The sequence below is a fragment of the Cynocephalus volans genome, chromosome 15 (assembly GCF_027409185.1).
Source record: "Cynocephalus volans isolate mCynVol1 chromosome 15, mCynVol1.pri, whole genome shotgun sequence".
NCBI lineage: Eukaryota > Metazoa > Chordata > Mammalia > Dermoptera > Cynocephalidae > Cynocephalus > Cynocephalus volans.
Genome location: NC_084474.1, coordinates 18018636 through 18038893, shown reverse-complemented (window position 1 = coordinate 18038893; position 20258 = coordinate 18018636). Strand labels below are relative to the sequence as shown.

General features: G+C 40.0%; 1 protein-coding gene across 1 annotated transcript in view; it reads left to right on the top strand.

Annotated features, from left to right (window-relative positions):
• CA8 (carbonic anhydrase 8) overlaps nt 1–20258 on the top strand; it is an 87022-nt gene that overhangs the window by 52208 nt on the left and 14556 nt on the right. Inside the window, exons 6-9 of the mRNA XM_063080004.1 lie at nt 594–642; nt 1979–2091; nt 2383–2433; nt 15794–15963. Coding sequence (XP_062936074.1) covers nt 594–642; nt 1979–2091; nt 2383–2433; nt 15794–15928 — 348 coding nt within the window. The 3' untranslated portion in view covers nt 15929–15963. The remainder of the gene's footprint in view (nt 1–593; nt 643–1978; nt 2092–2382; nt 2434–15793; nt 15964–20258) is intronic.

Sequence of the window (20258 nt, the reverse complement as noted above, 5' to 3'; positions counted from 1 at the left end):
CCCTTGAAATTTAAACCTAGCTTTGATAAAAGTTGATTGGAATTGATTATTTTGATCTGACTTTCAGATCTCCCTTTCTGGAGAGGAGAGCATCTAGAATAGATCCTAGAGCTGAATTACCAAATCCAAATGGGACAAAACGAGAAGTTGGGGGTCAGGTTGTAATGCCAAGAAAGTTAGCAGCTGAGATCAAAGCAAACAGGAGGAAAGTCATTTTGAAAGTATTCCCCAGCCAGGGTGCAGGTATTTTACACTAAGACATTTTGCTCACGTCTCTGGAATGAAAGTGTTAGAAGCGGAAAAAGTAGCTGATGTGGGACAGGTTTACACTAGTTGTAAGTTCCACACCAGGACTTACAGGGAAAATTGAACTGTGGTAGCAAAGAAAATAGCCATCCAATCAGAGCAGGAGTATCTTATTGCAGCCAGCCAATGTTCCTCCAATGAAAAGACAGAAAGAGATGCTACAAGTCTAGGAGACCAGATGATGCCATTTTAAAAGACTTCATTCTAGGTTTTTAGTCCTAATAAATTATTTATTCTAAAATTTAGAAATTTTACATTAACGAGGGTAAATATTTTTTCTTTCTTAGGGGAAGTCCAAAACAATACCATGCTTTAATCCTAACACTTTATTACCAGGTAAGCATTTATCTGATTGCATAAGATGAGTTTTAGCTGTGGATATAAACACATTGTTTTTTCAGAATATACATAACTATATATTATCAGTTAATAAAGTTTCTTTGCAATTTATATTCTTTGTAGCGGTTACCAGTTCCGAATTACTCTAAATACTGGAAGTAAACCTTTGGAAATAATAGAGACACTTTGCCACTAGTCGCATTAATCCATGAAGAACTTTCTTAGGATTGTCATTTGTAAAAATTTCTACTTCTATATAAAGCACCACACAATAAAATAACCTTGACATACTTCTAAGATTGATCAGTGACATTTTTATTAATCTCTAAAGTGAAGTAAACTTCATATTTAATTTTATAAGGTTACTTCTTTGCAGTAATACTGTTATTTAGATATTATTATAATTGTGTTTGTGCACAGGTAATAATTATGCATAAATGCTTAGAATATAATTTGAAATTACAAGCTGTTTTATATAAAATTTTGGTTTTCACATTTTTCTGCCTAAATTATATGCTATTTCTTGTGTTTCAAACAAAACCAAATAAGTTGATGCATTGTATCTTCTACATTCTACATTTAGTTGCTCTATAAAAAACCAAATTCTGTCATATGTTAAATATTTACCTATCATATTAACCATAAATTCCTTTAATGCAGAACTAAATGATTTAATGAGTGATTTATTTTATCCTATCAGAATATAATTTTAATATTTTGCTGTTAGAGAAGGAAAATATTACACGTAGAGGTAGCCAGACCAGAATGCTTAAAAATACAGGCTTTGAAGCCAGACTGCATGGGTTTGAATCCTGGCTCTGCTAGTTATTAGCTGAGTGGCCTTGGGCAGATTACTGACCTTCTGTGATTCAGTTTCCCCATCTGAAAAACAGGGCTAATAATAGTGCCTATCCCACTGGTTTGTTTTGAAGATTAAATGAATTAATGTAAAATGCTTAGAACAGTGCCTGGCATCTAGTAAGCGTTTAATAAACACTAGGTATGTGAATCAGTCAAGTAAATCCTCTAATAAAGTTAAAGAAATCCAAAAGTATGGACACACTTCTAAAGGATTACACTTGACAGATATATATAGCAATCTATTGATAGAAATCTATAAATGGTAGAAAGAGGATTCATCATGGTTTTCATTGATTATTTTCTCCATGATTAATTAGTTTAAGAACACAGATGTGATAAGAGTGTAGTTTAAAAATGATATCCATCTGAGAAGTGTCATGGACGGTTTGTAATTTTGAAAATTGTTGCTGGAATCTTCAGGGTGATTATTAAATAACTTGCCTTTTCATGACATGTCCATGTGGCTGCACAGATCCACTGTTGCGGGATTACTGGGTGTATGAAGGCTCTCTTACTATCCCACCTTGCAGTGAAGGTGTTACCTGGATATTATTCAGATACCCTTTAACTATATCCCAGCTACAGGTGAGTGTGCTACTTTGAATCTTTCAGAGTGAACTTCTGAGTTAAAGGTTAAATATTGTTTCTTTCTGTAAAAGGAAAATGTCTGTTTTGTGTTTTAGCTCCCTTTAAATCAGCGATACCTTTTCAGATGAAAGTTAAATGTCTCGAACCAGAGAAAGCAAATGAAAGGTCAACGATGAAAACCAACATTCATTTGTGATCTTTTTTAAAAGTTTTAGAGAGTAAATAGAAGCACTGAAAGAGACAAACTTTTGATTAGTCTAGTTATTCCTTTATGTGGGGATTTCCCAGATGTGGAGAGAAGACGGGTCTGGAAGAAAAGGGATAATGCTGATTATTTCTGTAAGTCACTCATAGGCTTTGTAATAGTTCTTTTTTGGAGTGCGCAGGAAAACTGTATGCAGAGGGGCAGGGGACCTAGAAAGAATGCCCTGGAAAGTTCTGGATTGTTCTCTAGCTCGACTTTGGTCACCCACCTCCTGCCTAGGGTTCTGCATAGGTGCTATAAATGCTAATGCACAGTGGGTTGTTAGCACCCAGGTGAATGGTCACTGGGATGTTAGCTGGAACCTGAGGCAACATCACTATAATGTATTTAAACAGTGATTTTGATATTGTTACAAAAGAAGTGCTTTAAATGTCTCCTGTCCTTCAGGAATCTGTCTTAGGGACATGTTCTAGAAAGCTGTATTGTCCCTCATGATCGACCTCAAAAAACTTGGGTAATACTCTCAACAAATCAAGTTTTCCCTAGTAACATTTTACAATTTTTTAAAAAATATCCCCCATCATTTTTTGAAGAAACTCTAGCTTACTGATTTCTCAGTAAAGCCTTCTTTTTACTTATCCTTAAATCTTTAAAAATTCTTCTTTCAACATTTAAGTTTCTCTTTGTTTCTGTTTATCTAGGGATTAATTTGAAAAGTTTCCCATTCAGCCTCTCTTCTTGATACCTTTCGTTATTTTATAAATGTTGATCACAACCCCTGTGGGCCTTCATATTTTTCATACAACAAATCCTAATTCCTTTATTTACTCATTCATCAATTTATTCTTACAAGAAAGTTATTCCTGAGTGCCAACTGGACATGGAGGCTACAGAGATTAAAACACAGTCTTTATCCTCAAAGTGTGCCATAGAGTTGGGGAAGCAGATGATTATACGAGCAGTTATAATTATGATAAGTAAGGTGCTCCAGAAACACATACGAAGAAACCCAACCCAGACCAAGAGGTTTAGGGAATAATTCCTGAAAAATATTAGAAGTTAGTCTGGTGAAGGAGAGAGAAGAAGTTAGAAATTTGAATCTAATGTTAAAAGTAGAGGTCAGGACTAATGATATACAGAATTGGGGTTTAACAGCAAAAATGGAAGCTGCTGTAACAGATACACCCCAGGATTTCAATGACTTAACATGGTAGAAATTTATTTCGTACACCCGTGGAATCCAGTGTATGTGTTTCTGATTTAAAGTGAAGTCTTTTCTCTGTGCAGTCATCCAGGGAACCAGGTTGAGAGAAATTCTTCCGTTGTCAGTGCCTTCCTTCCAAGGTTACCCTAGGTGGGGGCATGGAGCCAGAAGGAAGGGAAGAAGGGTGAAGAATCTCAAGGGTTTTTTTCAAGGGCCAGTCCTAGAAATAGTGAAGTCCACTCACTTACTTCCTGTTGGCTGGAATTGGTCACAAGACCATACCTAATCGCAAGGGAGGCTGGGAAGTGCATTATGCCTTCATGCCCAAGAGAAGAAAATATGGATTCTGTGATCAGATCAGCTACAGTCTCTGCCACCGTAGCTCACATGGAGTGGAAGGCAAGACAGTCCCAGCTGAGTGCAGCACCGCAGGGCAGGGGAGGGAGACAGCACCCACTCGGGGAACTAAGATGGACCAGCGGGGCTTGAGGAGGACTGGAGGGAGTGACGTCCTGGGATATAGGACATGAGAGAGTGTTTTCAAGATGTGGAGGAGGAGGGGGTTGATAGCGACAAATGCTACAGAGAATTTAAGTAGGACGAGTGCTGCCCACCCAAGCATCAAATAACTATACCTCATAAAAATGGGCCCCAGTGGCCAGAGTTCCTTCACTCTGAGCTACTGGCTTTCCCCGGGCTTAAATTCTGGACCTTTGCTTGTTCTCCATCCTTTGGTACCTGAGATTTTCCTTGGCCAGGTGCCTTCACTGCTTGATCCTGGTGTTAGTACTTGTCTTCTGCTGCTGACCTTTGGCTTCCCTTCTCCAACACCATTCCTCCTCCATTTCTTCCATTGCTATTTCTGGTTCCTGTAGGAAGAGGAACCCCAGTCCATCCAGCCAGTTTCGCTTGAGGCTCCTACCATAGAGACACCCTTCATTTCTTTTCAGATTTACCTCACCATTGCAAACAAGATGCATGAAGGACAGCTATAATTGTAGTTAGGGCATTGTTAACCTAAGGAATAAATTTCCATATAATGTTGAGCTGAAAGGAAAAGGGGACCAAGCATGTACAGACCATAGACTGTCTTTCTAGTCTGTGTGAGAACAGCAGGGAGGATTTAGGGACAATAGATAGAGAATAGTAAAGTGTTTTTTTTTTAAAATTAAGATTTAGGAGACACTGGAAGCTTTATATGCATATTGGAAGGAGTCAGTGAATAGAACACTTAATCCCATGGTGTAGCAATGGCTGTTAGCATTTCCAGTTCTTACATGAGGAGACTGAGGCTTAGGGAGAGTAAGCAACCTTTACCTGGGTCAACAGGTAGTAAGGGTAGATTTGGGATCTAGCTCAGTGCTGGGTGCTTAACTCCTACTCCCTTTCAACTCTTTCCCTTCACAACACTGCAAATCCTTTGAGACCCTCTTTCAATATGAGACCTTGTCAGGAAGACCTCAGCAGTATTGTAGCAGGTTTCTGCATTTTCATGTGTATGTTTTGTGTGCCTAGCTGGAGGAGTTTTGTGTCTTTCTGACCACTGGAAACTTATAACAAGAGCTTCAGAGGCAAAGGCCTGATGTACAGATTTAGGGATCATTATCATCAAAGAAAGAGCAGAATGACAAAACAAATGAGATGCCCAAGAAAAGAGTAAGGACAGGGAACAGTAGAGTAAAGAGGATGGGATGAGTCAGTCTCCTGGGACACTTTCCTGAGGGTGACCTTCCTTTTAGAAGATGACTCGTCTAAACTGGTAGGGCCCCGTGAAACTCACTCCTCTCCATTTGCCATCTAGTTACTCCAGTTCACTTCTTCAGCTGACGCTGCATTTGGGAAGCAGGGAGGGAGTTCTGGGATTAGCAGGTGGGCACGTGAAGGCTGTGCTTGCTGCCAGCTGCCCCACCCAGGTCAGAGTGCGAGAGACTGCAGCCGGAGCTGTCGTGGGCTGCGATGTGGGCGATACGGTTGCTATTCCTATTGTCCTTTGGATGACGTATGTCAGCCCTGTGCTTTTACTTTTCCAACAATTTGACTCTAGGACAATGATGCACATTTCCTTGGTGTTGTTGCAGACAGCACGAAATCTTAGTTGCTTAAGTTTCAAAGCCCTGAGGTTTAACATACTGTTTTAGTCCATTTTGTGCTGCTATAAAAGAATCCTGAGACTTGGTAATTTATAAAGAAGAGAGGTTTATTTGGCTTACAATTCTGGGACAGCAGCATCTGGCACGGGCCTCAGGCTGCTTCTACTCATGGTGGAAAGTGGCAGGCAGCCAGTGGGTATGAGCAGATCACATGGCAAGAGGAAGCAAGAGAGACAGAGAGGAGGTGCCAGGGTGCTATAAACAACAAGCTCTCACGGGAACTGATAGAGCGAGAACTCACTCATTAATCCCCCCTCCCCTAGGGAGAGCATTAATCCATTCATGAGGGATCCGTCCCCATGACTCAATCAGTTTCCAACACTGCCACATTGGGGGTCAAATTTCCACATGAGTTTTGGAGGGGACAACACATCCAAACTCCATCACATACAGAATGTTTTGCCATACTGGATGCATTTATTTGCCTTTAGATGCATTGATCCTATAAATACAGGCAGTTTACTGCTATGATAAGGTAATATAGGTCATGGTCCTATCTTCCTTCTCTTTATCCTTGTGAAGTGGATGTTAGCATGTGCAGTGTGGATAATCTATTCATTAATTCATGCATTCATTCATTCATTTGACAATTATCTGACATTTGCTATGTGCCAGGCACTGTAATAGGCCCTGACAATAGAAGACCAATAAGACATGGTCTTATTCTCAAGGAATTTACCATTTAGGGGAAAGGCTGACAAGTAATAAAAACATTAATTTTATGTGTCCAGTGCCAAGGTGTGGAATGAACATGGTCTTGTGGCAGCACATAGGAAAGTCACCTGGAGGAGATTTAGTTATCTGGAAGACCTTCCCGACTAGGTAAAGGGTGTCGCAAGGGTATCAGTGGTCATTGCCAGCAGGCAGAAAGTGTCTGCAAAGGCACAGAGGCAAGAGAAGGTGGAGTGTGTTTGGGGAGTGCACACGGTCGGTGTCAAGGACTGTGGCATGAGACAAGGGTGGAGAGGGGAGCAAAGGCTTGACCTTCATCAGTGAGCCTTGGTGCTGTGCTACCGAAGGTGGGATTTCTCCTGCAGGTGGCAAAGAATCATTGGAGTGTTGCAAGGAGAGAGACTGACCAAGTTTGACTTCAAGAAACATCTCCGTAGCTGCATCGTGAAGGTGTGGGTCTGAGTTAAGCTGTGGCAGTCTGATGAAGGGAAGGGAATGACTTTTAATAAGGAAGTAGAATCAGAACTTGATGGCTGATGACATAGGAGGGATTTGGGGCAGGAAAAACCCCCACATTACTTGCTGGATTTGGCTTGGGTGACTGGTGAATGTAAGGTGTTGCTCCTCACCATCATGGGGGATCAAGGAGGAAAAGCAGACTTCATGGAGAAGATTACCAGTTTATAGTTGTGAGTACTGAGAGTTTGAGATGCCTCTAAGGATTCCAAGAAAGGAGTGTTTATATAGGCCGTGGGTGAGGCCATAAGTGTAGAAGAGGAGATCCTTCGGGGGAGGACAGAAGTGACCCAGAGGACTGGGCAGTGGCTGCAAGAGATGTCCCCTGGGAATGGCTTGGGAAGTGGAAGCAGTCAGGAGGCTAGTGTGATGTCTAGAAGCCAAAGGAGAGGCGAGTTTCCAGAAGTGGAGAGCAGAGAAATCGTGAGTGTCAGATTCTGCACACACATTGAGTGAAGGACAGAAAAATATTAATTGGATTTAGCCACAAGGAAAGGTCTTAGATTTGAAAATGGGGTAGAAGAACTGAGAGTCTGCAGGCACAATTGTTCAGCACTACTTTGTTGAAAGACATTTTCCTGAAAATAGATCAAATCTTTTAGTGAAAAGTAAAATTTTTCTTTATAACCACAACAAATTTTGATTTATTGAAAGTCAGTCACTTTAAACCTTGTTGAGCCACAAAAATTCTCAGTTCCACATAGAGTTTCATTAAGGATTCCTTTGCCAGCACGGCATTGGGAATGTTAATGTGGAACTATATTGATAATGTACATTGATGTCTTGTAGACATGAGATAATTTATTACCATGTTTATTACATCCAGAGATAAACCTTTGTGCCTTTGGGTCTCTCTGGCTTCAAAGGGAACCTAGCTTTGTAAGTAAGGCCAGTGACAAAGCTCAATCCTAACTCACTAAGTCATGCTCCTTGATTTATGGAAGATAGACCATACCTTCCTAAAGGGGAGTGCTATGGATTGAATTTTGTCCTCCAAAGTTCCATGTATTAGAAACTTAACCCCCACTGTGACAGTGTTAGAAGGATGGGAAATCCTGTTGTGATAATTGAAAGAGGGAGCCTTGAAGTGATTAGATTGTGAGGACCATACCCTAGTGAATGGATTAATCCATAGATGGTTTAATGGTGGTCATGGGTGTGGTTCTGATGGCTTTAAAAGGAGAGCACATGAGGAGGTTAGTCTCTCTCTCTCTGTTCCTGCCATTTCACCATGTGATCCCTGCCTCACTGTAGGCAGAACAAGGCCCTCACCAGATGTGTTCCCTGGGCTTTGGACTCCAAAAGTGTAAGCAATGAATATTGTTTCTTCAGAGAATATCCAGTTTCAGGTATTTCCATTATAAGCAACAGAAACGGACTAATACAAGGAGCCAAAGCCAAGATAATGTGTACTAGAAGGAATAATCTCAACTGCCCTTGAAAATAGAAGACTTTCCAATTAGCTCTTATTTTTCAAGAAAAAAGATGTAGGTGCTATTAGTACATGGCTCCATTGCAGCATCTGTTAAGAGGGCAGCAGTGTCATAATGTAGACACATGCACACACACACACACATACACACACACATTTTTAGATATTAAAATGCTATTTAGAATGATTTAGCAAAGAATTATAATCTTTGGAGAATATAAATCAGGCTGTCCTTGACTTAGTGCTGCTCATATAATTTCAGAGAAAGCAGAGCATAAAAAGAAAATGTCCAGAGAGGGCAGTGGAACCAAAGGGAAGGATGTGATTCTAGGATCTAGACCAAGAGAAATTGAGAAGCATGGTATTATTGAACTTAAAGAGGAGCAGAGAGAGAGAGAGAGAGAGAAATGATTGATATATAAAATAACAAAAGGAATAGTGAATGGCAGGTGGAGTCTCTACATAGCTGATTATACTGATACATGTAAAACTTTTCAGTGAAGTAAAGAAAAATGGTTTCCTCCTATTTCATAGGGTAATATAAGTAATCAAGCTGCTGAATATTATTATGGAAACAAGTGGTATCTTGAAATGCATTATCTGCCACAGGATAATAGTGCCCGCATTAGCAACATTGAAGAAAAAGTTCTAAATCATAATGCTTCACAATTAAATTCTCAGCAGCTTTGATTCAAGGAGGAGTACACTTCTGTTGCAGAGCAGTGTTGACAATTAAGCCCATCATGGAACATTTACATTGTCCTTAGTATTAAGAATTCTAGAATATGGGACTGGAAGCCCCTGCTTAGTTGAATTTTTCATATTATTCCCAGTTATCATACCATATGCTACAGGGAAAAAAGCCATGATTGGATGGATTTGTATGAGTGTAATTTTCTTTTTTAATGATCTATAACCATTAAATAACTTTAAGATAAACAGTGGTCTTATTATAAGGAAGCCAAAGTGAAAGATATTTTTTTCCAGCTGGATTGTTGTGTTTGGAAATGAGATTCCAAGAACAGAATAAAAAATACCAAACTTCATCAAATCTGACAACAGAAATTGTAAGAAACATCCTGAATTTCCAGAGACATTAAAATGTGAACAAATATTCATCTTAGGATTGATAAAACACGGTATTATGGTATAAAGACATCTGCGCAAAATTGTGTACACACACACACACACACAGAGAAATGGGTTGATCATTAAATTTTACTCTCCTTTACCCACCCTTTTCTCCCTTCTTTCTCTGCATTTCTCCCTAATTACATATTTCTATTTCTTCACTTATCTACATTCTCATATATTAAATACCTGTCTTTGTTTTTTCCTTTCTCTTTTAACTTAGAGCAACACCAGTGAAATGAAGGAATATGAATGTGTTTATTGTTTTTCACTCTGTGGATATATGTCTCCTTGAACTTTGAAAACCATTAATTTTTTTTCCTCTTCTTAGTCTTGCCTCCTCTGTTTCCCTTCCCCATTCCATATTTTCTGTGGGTTGAAAAGTGGATCTCTTCATAGTCCCAACAGCCTGAGTAAGGCTGTGGTGTGTACCATGCCTGGGGGATCTAGAAGAATGTCTGACCCTGGACAGCTGAGGAAGGCCGATCATGTCCAGGACTGCACCAGGCCTTGACAAGGGTCTTTTTGCTCCATATGGGATTGGAGGGGCTGTTACCCTAAAGACCAGATTGCTGCAAGGCCACAGTATGGTCATGTTTGAAAGTGATTTCAAGTGATTTGGAACATTTGCTCTTGTAAATTTTCTTCTTTGTTCACTGCTATGGTTTGGATGTGTCCCCTCCAAAATCCAGGTGTTGCCAATGTGATAGTATTAAGAGGTGGGGCCTTTAAGAGATGATTAGGCCACGAGGGCTCCTTCCTTTTTAATGGGAGTAAAGCCCTTATGAAAGAGGCTTCACACTGTGTTCAGCTTGCTTAGCCTTCTGCCTTCTGTTGTGTGAGGAAGCAGAAAGAAGGCCCTCACCAGACACCAAATATTAGTGCAGTGATCTTGGACTTCCCAGCCTCCAGAATGTGGGAAAATACATTTCTGTTCTTTGTAAATTATCCAGTCTCGGGTATTCTGATATAGCAGCACAAAACAGACTATGACATCCATAGTTCTCAAAGTTGAGTCTCAGAGTCCCCTGGAGGGCTTGTTAAAACACATTGCTGGGCCCCACCCCAGAGCTGCTGACGCAGTAGGCCTGGGGTAGGGGCTGACAACTTGCATTTTTATTACAAGGAGCACATTTTGAGAACCACTGTTTCATACTGTGCAAGGATAGAGCTAAGGTAAAATAGCTCTGAACTGCAAAGGAACTTTGAGTCCAAAAAACAAAGCAAGCAACTCCATAAAGTATTACTGAGAGTTTATTGACTGGTAACTTACATATGGGAAGGATCGGGCTGACGATGGTGCAGCTGCTCCCTGAAATGCCTGGAGGAAGGGGAATTGAGGCTTATAAGGGGCTTAGAGATAAAAGTGGAGCTGTGCCAAAGAGAAATCTGTTGAAGCAGATGATTTCCAGATGCCTTGAAACCACCTGTTGTTGATCCGAGGGGTGGCTTGTGTCACTTGAAGTTATTGGTTTCTTATCTTGCACAAACATAGCATTCCGTTCCTTGTCTGCCTGTGGTTGCTAAGTAACCTGTGCAGGAAAAGATTGTTGCGAGGACAAACCAGAGCTTTGAAGGCCTCAAAGATGGAGTTAGTCTCGCCAGCATCCCCACACATATCTACCTGCATTCATCTCCACGTATAATTTAGTCCAGCGCCCTAACACCATAATGCTGAGGTTCTGGAGGTGAGTGTGAAGAGCAACTCTTGACCAGCCCTGTCCAATGGAAACACAATGTGAGCCACGCACATAAGATTAAACTTTCTAGCAGCCATAGTAAAACATTCAAAAGAAACAGGTGAAATTAATCCAAATAGTATGTTTAACCCAATATATCCAAAGTACTAACATTTTGACATGTAATCAATATAAAAAACCATTGACGAGATTTCTTACATTCTTGTTTCCATACCAAGTCCTTGGCTTTCAGTGTGTATTCCAGCACACACACACACAGAAACGTGGGACTAGCCACGTTTCAAATGCTCAGTGGCCACATGGGGCTGACGACTACCATAATAGACAGTGAAACTCGAGGATTTTCTCTCCTGGGAGACTTCTTCACTTTCTTAAAATGTATTATTTTTAGGTGCTTGTGGGAAAATATGCATGTGTTTTCTCAGTGTCTTCCATGATATGGAGCACTTCTCCTGTGGTCATGAGCTCTGGAATCTGTAAGGCTTGTGTGAGTTTCGATCTGTGCGGCTCATCAGTAGCTCCCTGGAGTGATGAGGGGAGACAGAAGCAGTGGCCAGGGCTGCTTGAGGCTAGGGACTGGAATCAGGAAAGTTGGCATCAGTGTTACTGGAGACTTGATGTTCTCTCCTCTAGCCTTTTCCTGAAAAAAATTAAAAAGATCAGACTAAGAAGTCTGTGACTGAGTGAGTGTTGATTTATGGATGAGATGTCAGTAAGAAAGAGGGAGCAATGATTTTAGACACAAAGTTGGACAGTGGGGTAGAAGAAAACGAAATGAACAAATGCCTGTAGCCCATGAAAGGTGGGGCATTCTATCTGTCTGTCATCTCACCATGTACATGCATATGTAGATGGTTTAAGCCTTTGATGCTTCTATTTCATTAGTACCAAAGGTATTATATTACTCTAACTCATGTGTTGTTATTGGTAATAAAAGAAAATAAGATGAGACCACTGACTTTAAAAAGACACCACTGTCATTTTATTGAGGTATGATTGACATTTAAAAAATTGTGCATATTTAACGTGTACCTTTTGGTGAGTTTGGTGATAAGCATACGCCCATGAAACCATCACCATCATGAAGGCCGTAAACATATCTGTCAGTTCCCACACCATTTATTAATATTATTAATACTTTGGTGAGAACACTTAACATAAGATCTACCCCCTTAGCAATTTTAAGCATCCAGTACAGTATTGTCAGCTACAGGCACTGTGCTGTGCAGCAGTTGTCCAGAACTTTCTTATGTTGCATAGCTGAAACTCTGTACTCTTTAACCGTCACCTCCCCATTTCTGCCCTGCCTCCACCCTCCTAGCAACCACTATTCTACTGTCTGCTTCTGTGAGTTTGACTATTTTAGATTCCACATATAAGTGAGATCATAAAGTATTTATCTGTATCTAGCTTGTTCCCACTTCTGGGTATATATCCAAAGGAGTTGAAGTCAGTATCTTGAAGAGATATCTGCACTCCCATGTTCATTGCAGCCAAGACATGGAAACCACCTAAATGTCCATCAGAGGATGAATGGATAGAGAACACTGACTTGTGTGTATTATACTTCTCTTTTAACATGACACAAATGTAAGTCAAAATAAGTCTAACAGAGAATGGCATGGGAACTTGCGAACTCCTAAAAGTCGATTAGCACTAAACTGCAAGCCCTGTAAATTAGCCCTTTGAATGAACTCATAAAGAAAGCAGTTTTCAACTTATGAACTTCATTGAACTTTTAGTGAATCTAGTTTGTGAGTCAGTGAATGTTGAAATAAATGTCTTAGACCAACTGGAGTGCATCTCTGGTTCAGAGAAGGGTGGCTGTTCAATCTAATACCTTCAGAAGATGAGATCATCTCCCTGAAGTGTTGGATCTCTGTACACCCCCACCCCCCAAATCTCTTAAATTGATTGAAAACAAATGCCATGTTTTAGTAAAGTAGAATTAAAAATCAATGGATCATACATTCAGGTATATATGCTAATGATGGTCTCCATAATGCCATGAAATTTGAATTTTGTTGGAGACTTTTATCCTGAAATATTATTGTGTTTATCACAGTCTCTCATTTCAGTGTGGGCTGATTCAGTATGCACTTGCCACCATTTGAAGTGACTGAAGTGGTTTGTGGGGTGGTTACTTCAGAAAAATTGGCATTTCAGAAAGATGCATTTTTTCCTCAATCTCTGTTGATGTTTGAAGTTTTCAATGTGTTGCTGTGATCAGAGAAAAAAATTTCTTGTGAAATAGTTTTCTCCAAGAGCACAGTGATTTGAGACCGGCAGGCTGCTGAATCAGATCATCTCTTCTAGAAGTTTTCACAGAATGTGCGTCAGGCTGAGACCTGGGGCTTGGAAGATTTTTCTTCAGTTCAGAGTACGTAAATGTAAAATTAACCTAGTTTTAAAATAAGCTTCAAAGTCAATAAAAAGGGAGTATTTTTGAAAATATGTTTAGACAGCAAAGTTTCTATTCCACATTACTCATCAGTGACCCTGTCCATGGTTCCTGTATTCTGGTGGCAGGTATTGCATATGGTTATATGTAAAGTAAATGCTATGAGAGATGACTTTAAATTTTTTCAGTGAATTGGTGTATTATCTACTTTCTGCATGTAAAATTGTAGCTAAATATTTACCTAAAATGCTAAAGGTTTGACTTCAAAATAAGTTGTGCAATAGGAGTGCTAGTGTCTGTCAGTCACTTCCTGTGTGCTTGGAACTGTGCTCAGTGATCATCACGTTCTTACACCATCCTTGTGGATGCTGCTGTTATTGCCTTTGTTGTGCACATGTGGAAAGGGAGGATTAAAGAGGTGAAGCTGTTTGGTGGTTTGGGTCTTATGTCACAGAGCCAGGACAAGAACCAGCCTTTTGACACACGGCCCACTGCCTTGACCATCATGGTCTTCTTTTGAAAAAGTGCAGGATTCTGACTCACCGGGTTCCTTTTTATTCAATACTTAGGTAGAACTTAAAGGTGAAAGCAAATAATTGTAGAAGATTCTCATGTAACCACAACTTTATACATTTTCCAGATGCAGCAAGCAGTAGGTGCTACTTACATTCCCACTCGAAGACCCTAAGAAGTTCTAGCAAAAAACCATTATGTAGATGCAACAGCTCCTTGCTTATCTGATTGGTGCCTCTGTATAAATATAGTATGTACATATTATAAAAAACAAAACAAAACAGGACAATCCCAGTTGGGTCAGACATGCCATGTAAGGAAGTCACTTGGTATTTGGAGACGTGGAAAATAAAGCCTTAGAAGTCAGCTTTTTACCCTGGGTTCTAATCTAACAAGCCATTTAATTTTTCTCCAACTTTGTGTATGAGGGGATTCAATTAGAATCTTGTGGATTTAACTCTTTTGGAGTCAGGAAACCTCTTCTTAGGAAAATGCACATGCAAAATTTTGCATATCGTTCAGGGGCTTCACGGACCCCCTAAAGTCTCTAGGTGTTTCTAGACTTTTATTAGAATCCCTGAATTAGTTGGTCTTTTGCATTTAATTTCTCTTTATGAATGACAGAATTCTATGACTGTCTCGTATTAAGGACCTTTGTAGATGTGATATTTTGATACACAGATGATGAACTTTTCGGTGGATTGGTGCTGTCTGTCTAAACCACATGTACTGAATAGCCTGGTATATGTGCAGGATATAGATTATACTGAATTGACTAGAATTTTTAAAGAGGTGGCTCTGGAGCTGGGAAAAGAGCAGGTGGACTTGGAACTGTCAGACGTCTGCTACTAGCTAATTTGGAAACTTTCTTAACCTCTCTAGCCTCAGTTTCCCCTTCTGTGTAGGGAGTGAAGAATGTATGTGTCATGTGAATATGGCACTTTAATGAAATAATGGATGATGAGTGCTGTAGGTAAATCAACTAATAGATGGTAATGAACCTGAGGAATGTGCATCACAGGTTAGTTTGTTGCTTAAATACTCCTCAGAGTCATGTCCAACAGGCTGCAAGTTCCAAGGAGGCTCAGACCTGGCAAGTCAGAGGAGCTGCAGTGTAGCAGAAGGGAAGGATCACTCAGGACTTTGAACCTCTCACCTGTGATGGGGACGCCACGGGATCTGGAGAGGCCACCTGAGAAAGGGAGATGAACTTGGAAATCAATATTGCTAAGAGAGAAAGTTGGGCTTAAACTTGGGAAATCAGAGATATTTTTTGGACCTGTCCTCTCCAAAGCGCTAGACAAGCAGCAAAGAAAGTCTTGATGAAGGAAACCTCTAATCCATCTAATAAATCTAATACCTAGTCAGTGTTAACATATGGTAACATCCGTGTCCATTAATTAAAAATAAACCTGGGAAGCATTTAAGAACACTTCCTCATTTGTTCAGTCTTTCTCATTATGTTATAGACAGGCATAAGAGCTTGCTGCAAGAGGTGTGTATCATTAACTAATCCAGAAGGTTTCTATGGCTATTTGCATTGTCTGGAGACTTTGATCTCTTTACTTCTACTTTCATCTTTGGAAAGGCTCTTGTCTAAAGTCTTAGGTACGGAAGAATATGTCTATTGTCTGTTTTTCTCTTTTTCAAGTTTAATTCTAGTTTTCTCTTTTCTAATTGTTGTAATCTACACATATTTTCAGTCATGTATGAAACTCCAGTCTTCTTAATGTGTGATAAATTATTAATCTATTGTGTTCTGTTTTTATTTTTAGATAGAAGAATTTCGAAGACTGAGGACACATGTTAAGGGGGCAGAACTTGTGGAAGGCTGTGATGGGATTTTGGGAGACAATTTTCGACCCACTCAGCCACTTAGTGACAGAGTCATTAGAGCTGCATTTCAGTAGCCAAAGAGAACAGGAACAAGTCCGTCTTCATCAGGGTACGTGCAGATCGAGTTAGGAAGAGCAGGCACGCAGCTACGTGAACCTGGTGTACCAAAGTTACTCTTATCCCGATACGTTAGAAATAAAGCAAATACACTTCATTTTGATAAAATTTATGTCACGTTTTTCAAGCTCCATTAATTACAGGTCAGGTGGCTATTTAAATTTCATGCAATGTTGACAAGAATCTATGATTCTGATATTTTCCCACTAGAGCAACACTTAATTCCAAGTTATGCTTTAATACTGGCTTTCATAAGAAAGATACCCTGTGGCTGAGAAGCAGTGGGTCTCGTTAGTAACCTAGGAGCACAGAGGAAGGGGCTGAGGAGCGTGTGAGCCTCCTTGTGGATGCTGCTTGTCTAGCAGAGTTGATCTTGCTCATCAGAGCAGGTGAGGGCACACTTGACATGAATTGAAATACTTGTCCTATGGAAGTGCTTTTTATTTGATACATCAAGAAGCACTTATTAAATTACCTGAATATAGCACATTACTTTATTAATTGAAACACAGTCTCTATATTTTAATATATTGAGTTCAATCTATATGTATTCCTTACCCTTAAGTAGCTAACAAAATAAGACATCACAAACAAGGAGAAGATAAAATATATAAAAATGACTATATACTGGATTATTTCTTTACCTTGTAAATTGCCTCAAAGTGCATAGGTCGGTGTCCATCGTTGGCAAACCACTGCTTCCCATGAGGGGGAAGCTTCTGTTGGAATGTTTGCTAGGCAAGCAGGACAAGGCTTTGGCTGTTTGTTTGATGGATTGCTGTGAGTATGTACACACATATCCTGTGAGTGGCACTGTAGATTGGGAATCCCAGATGAATAGAAATCTCTGGCCTTCAGGAGGTCATAGTCTCATGAGCTACACAATCGACATAGAAGAATTTTAAAGGGTGGTTATTTTGTCCACATGTTTCTGAATCCATTTTTCTAGCCTCTGTACTGAGGCTAGAAAATGAGTCTGTACTGTTACTGTACGTTATGGGCCGAGTATTCCAGCCAGGCTGCTGTTTTCTTTGCTAATGTGCTCTGCTCACCCAGTACTTCCTGTCCTTTCTGCTTGTGCAAATCGCAGCAACTCTAAGGGCCCCGCTCAAGTACCGCTTCTCCCTTAAATTGTACCTCTTGTTTCATATCCTTTCTTCCATCTAGCTATTTTTGTAGTTCTTACTTTTCTATCATATTTCAAGCTTCTTAAAGGTTGAAGTGTGTTTATTTTACTTTGAATCTATCATAACACATAACACTTTGTGTCTTGAATGACTTCAGGCAAATGAGAGGTTCCTTATAACTGTACCTGTTGTTTGAAGGTACTTCAAAAAATTAATGGAAAGATTTGTACCATCTTTCAATTCTATTTTTCCACAAACTTTTTGAAGTAGCCTCATATGTCAGCCAGCTTCATTCCAGGCAGTCATCCATTCTCAGTTTCTAAGTTAGCCAGCACAGTTCATCTCCCAGCTCCCTTCTAATTTTGGAGATGAGGGTCAGGCCAACTCACCTTTTGTAGGAACGAGGAGAAACTTTCAGTAATTCATGTGGTAACAAGGAAGAAAATCCAAGAGTGCTTTAAGCTAAACCTTATAATGGGTGAATTAAAGAATTAAACTAAAGAATTAAAGAACTGAAATGATACTTAATCAGAAATCATTATTGAGCATCTACCATGTGATTGGTTCTGGATATACAGAGGTGAGAAGAACAGGCGTGGTTTCTGCCCTCATAGAGCTTAGGGTCTAAGGTGGGGAGTCTGACAATGGAAAAATAAACACTCAAAAATATACAATTACAAATTATAATGCATTCTATGAATGAGAAGAACAGAGATCTGTTGGGGAGGAGGTTTCAGATAGAGGGATTATCTTTGGCAAAGGCCCTGAGGAGGTGCTGCCTGTGGAGGAGGTGAGAGTTTGATGCTGTGAGGCACCTGAATGCAGGCCTGTGCATCTGGAGAAGAGCAACGGAAAGGCCCAGGTCTTAGAGGCATCTTTATTTTGTAGTCGATGCATTGTGAACCTATATGGACTTTTACTTGGGAGGGACCTGATCCCACATGTGTCTTTAATAGCTGGCTCTGGCTGGAGAATGAATGCATTGGATTATAGTGGGTCAGGGCTGTAGTCGAAAGATATTTAAGAGTCTGCTGGGTAGCCCGGGTGATAGGCACTGAGGCTCAGACACTAGAATAGGAGCAGTGGAGATGGAGAGAAGTTAGTGTGTATGAAACAGACTCATTAGATACAGGTGATATCTAGTGACGAATTGGGTGAGGGTAGAGGGGGATGGAAATGTAAAAGATCCTAGTTTGGGGCTTTAGAAACTGTGGATAGACTGCCATTCAGTGCCAGTGGGAAAGCTGGGGGAAGGCCTTGTTTGGGATGGAAAGATACAGAGTTGAGCTGGAGCTCATTGAGTGAGAGATGCCCGTCAATCACAATAGTAGACTCGTGAAAGTCATTGGAATTTCAATGGTGCAGATCAGAAAAGAGGTCTGGGCTGAAATATGTGAGTATTTGGCATAGAGATTATATATGTATATGTGTATATAATGTTCTAATGGATCTAATGGGATTTACCTCATTAAGTGTCCGTAAAATCTTATGTGAAGCTTTACAGATGAGTTAACCAAGACAGAGAAGTTGGGACATTCCCCAAAGTAATGCAGTTACTGAACAGTGGAGCTGGAAATCAGATCCAGGCAGCTTGACTGGCAGAGCCCTTTTTCTTAACCATATATGGGCAGAGGTCAAAGAGGGTCCCACACTGGCAGTCATGGTGGCACAGTAGTGATGCACCTTGCAGCAGACCAGGGGTGGCTACAAGGGAAGGAGCTGGAGGTGCTGGGTCACGGCCACTCTTGATAAGCTTGGGGGGGGGGTGGCGGGGGGCAGAAGGCTGCAGCAGTAGAGAGGGAAGGCCATTGAGGGAGACCTTTTTTTTTTAAAAAAAATATTTTTTAACAAAAGGAATACTAGAACTTGTCTGTATGCTGGGGAATAGCATGTGGATGGGGAGGTTGAAGGTGAAGCTGCTGCTTCTTGGAGGGGCTAATCCTAGCAGGGAAGTCTCTGGAAAGTAGAAAGGGATGAAATCCAGAGCACACGTGGCGTCTGACTCTTGTTAAGGGTACAGACACATTCTGTGCTAAATAGGAAGGAAGAAGGAGGTGGTGGTTTATAGATGTGGTGTCTCCATGATTTGCTGTTATTATTTAATGCAGGATGGGGTGGGAGCTAGGAGGGGTGAGAGCAGCAGGAGGAGGGGAGAGGGAGGGAAGGGTGGGCTCGCAGGAGAGCCGGAGAAGAGGGGCGGCATGAGGTGCAACGAGGGTTGGTGGATGCGAATTTATGACTTTCTCTAGTCTGGTTTTAGTATACTCTCTGTGAATATCAGTAACTATAAATGACACTTTTAATGAAATAAGATGATTGCCTTGAATGTTTGATCTGTATCTGGTCGTAGATCAGAGTTGCCTTTTCTCTAAATATCTGAATAACCATCGCTGTTTTGCTGCTTCCTTTCATGTGCACGCACACACAGACACACAGACTGAAACGTTGGTCATGGACCGTGTCTATTTCAGATGCCTCATGTTCATTATATGAGGGAAGAATAATGTGCAATTTTTCAAAGTTTTAAATTAATTACCATTTAGGTATTTTATAAAGGAGGATGGAATTTGTGTTCTTATCTTGGTGGCTGATATTACTTAAAGGGGATAATTCTTTCCCCAAATTCCTAAGAATGGTGCAGGAATTCTCTCTAAGGTGACTCTAATTCTGATTTCATCCTTTTATGAGTACATTTTAGATCCTTTTATCTTGAAATGTGTAATACAAATCTAGTCATAGTTCTACATAAAAATTATATTGGAAAATCAGACTTATGGATGTCTGCTTTTTATTTGATATTTAATAATGCCCTAAGGCAGATATTTCAAACTTTTATTAAAGTGAAATGATTTGACAGTCAGACTTTGAATTTAATGCATGAATGTTTCATTTAAGCTCTTGGAACTAAAAAGGAAAAAAAAAATTTCCCTTGTAGGTAGTCGTTCTCTAAAAAGTGTTCCAAATAATTCAGATTTATTTTAGTTACATTTTACTGAAATAACTTTAGTTTTGGGACTTAAAATGACATTTTTTTGCATGACATGTCTTGTCAGCTGGAGGGCTTTGATAACCAAGACTTATTATTCTCATGAATAATCTGCGACTTTTCATATTACCATTTAAGAACTATGATTTTGTACTTGTTTAAAGAATTAGCATG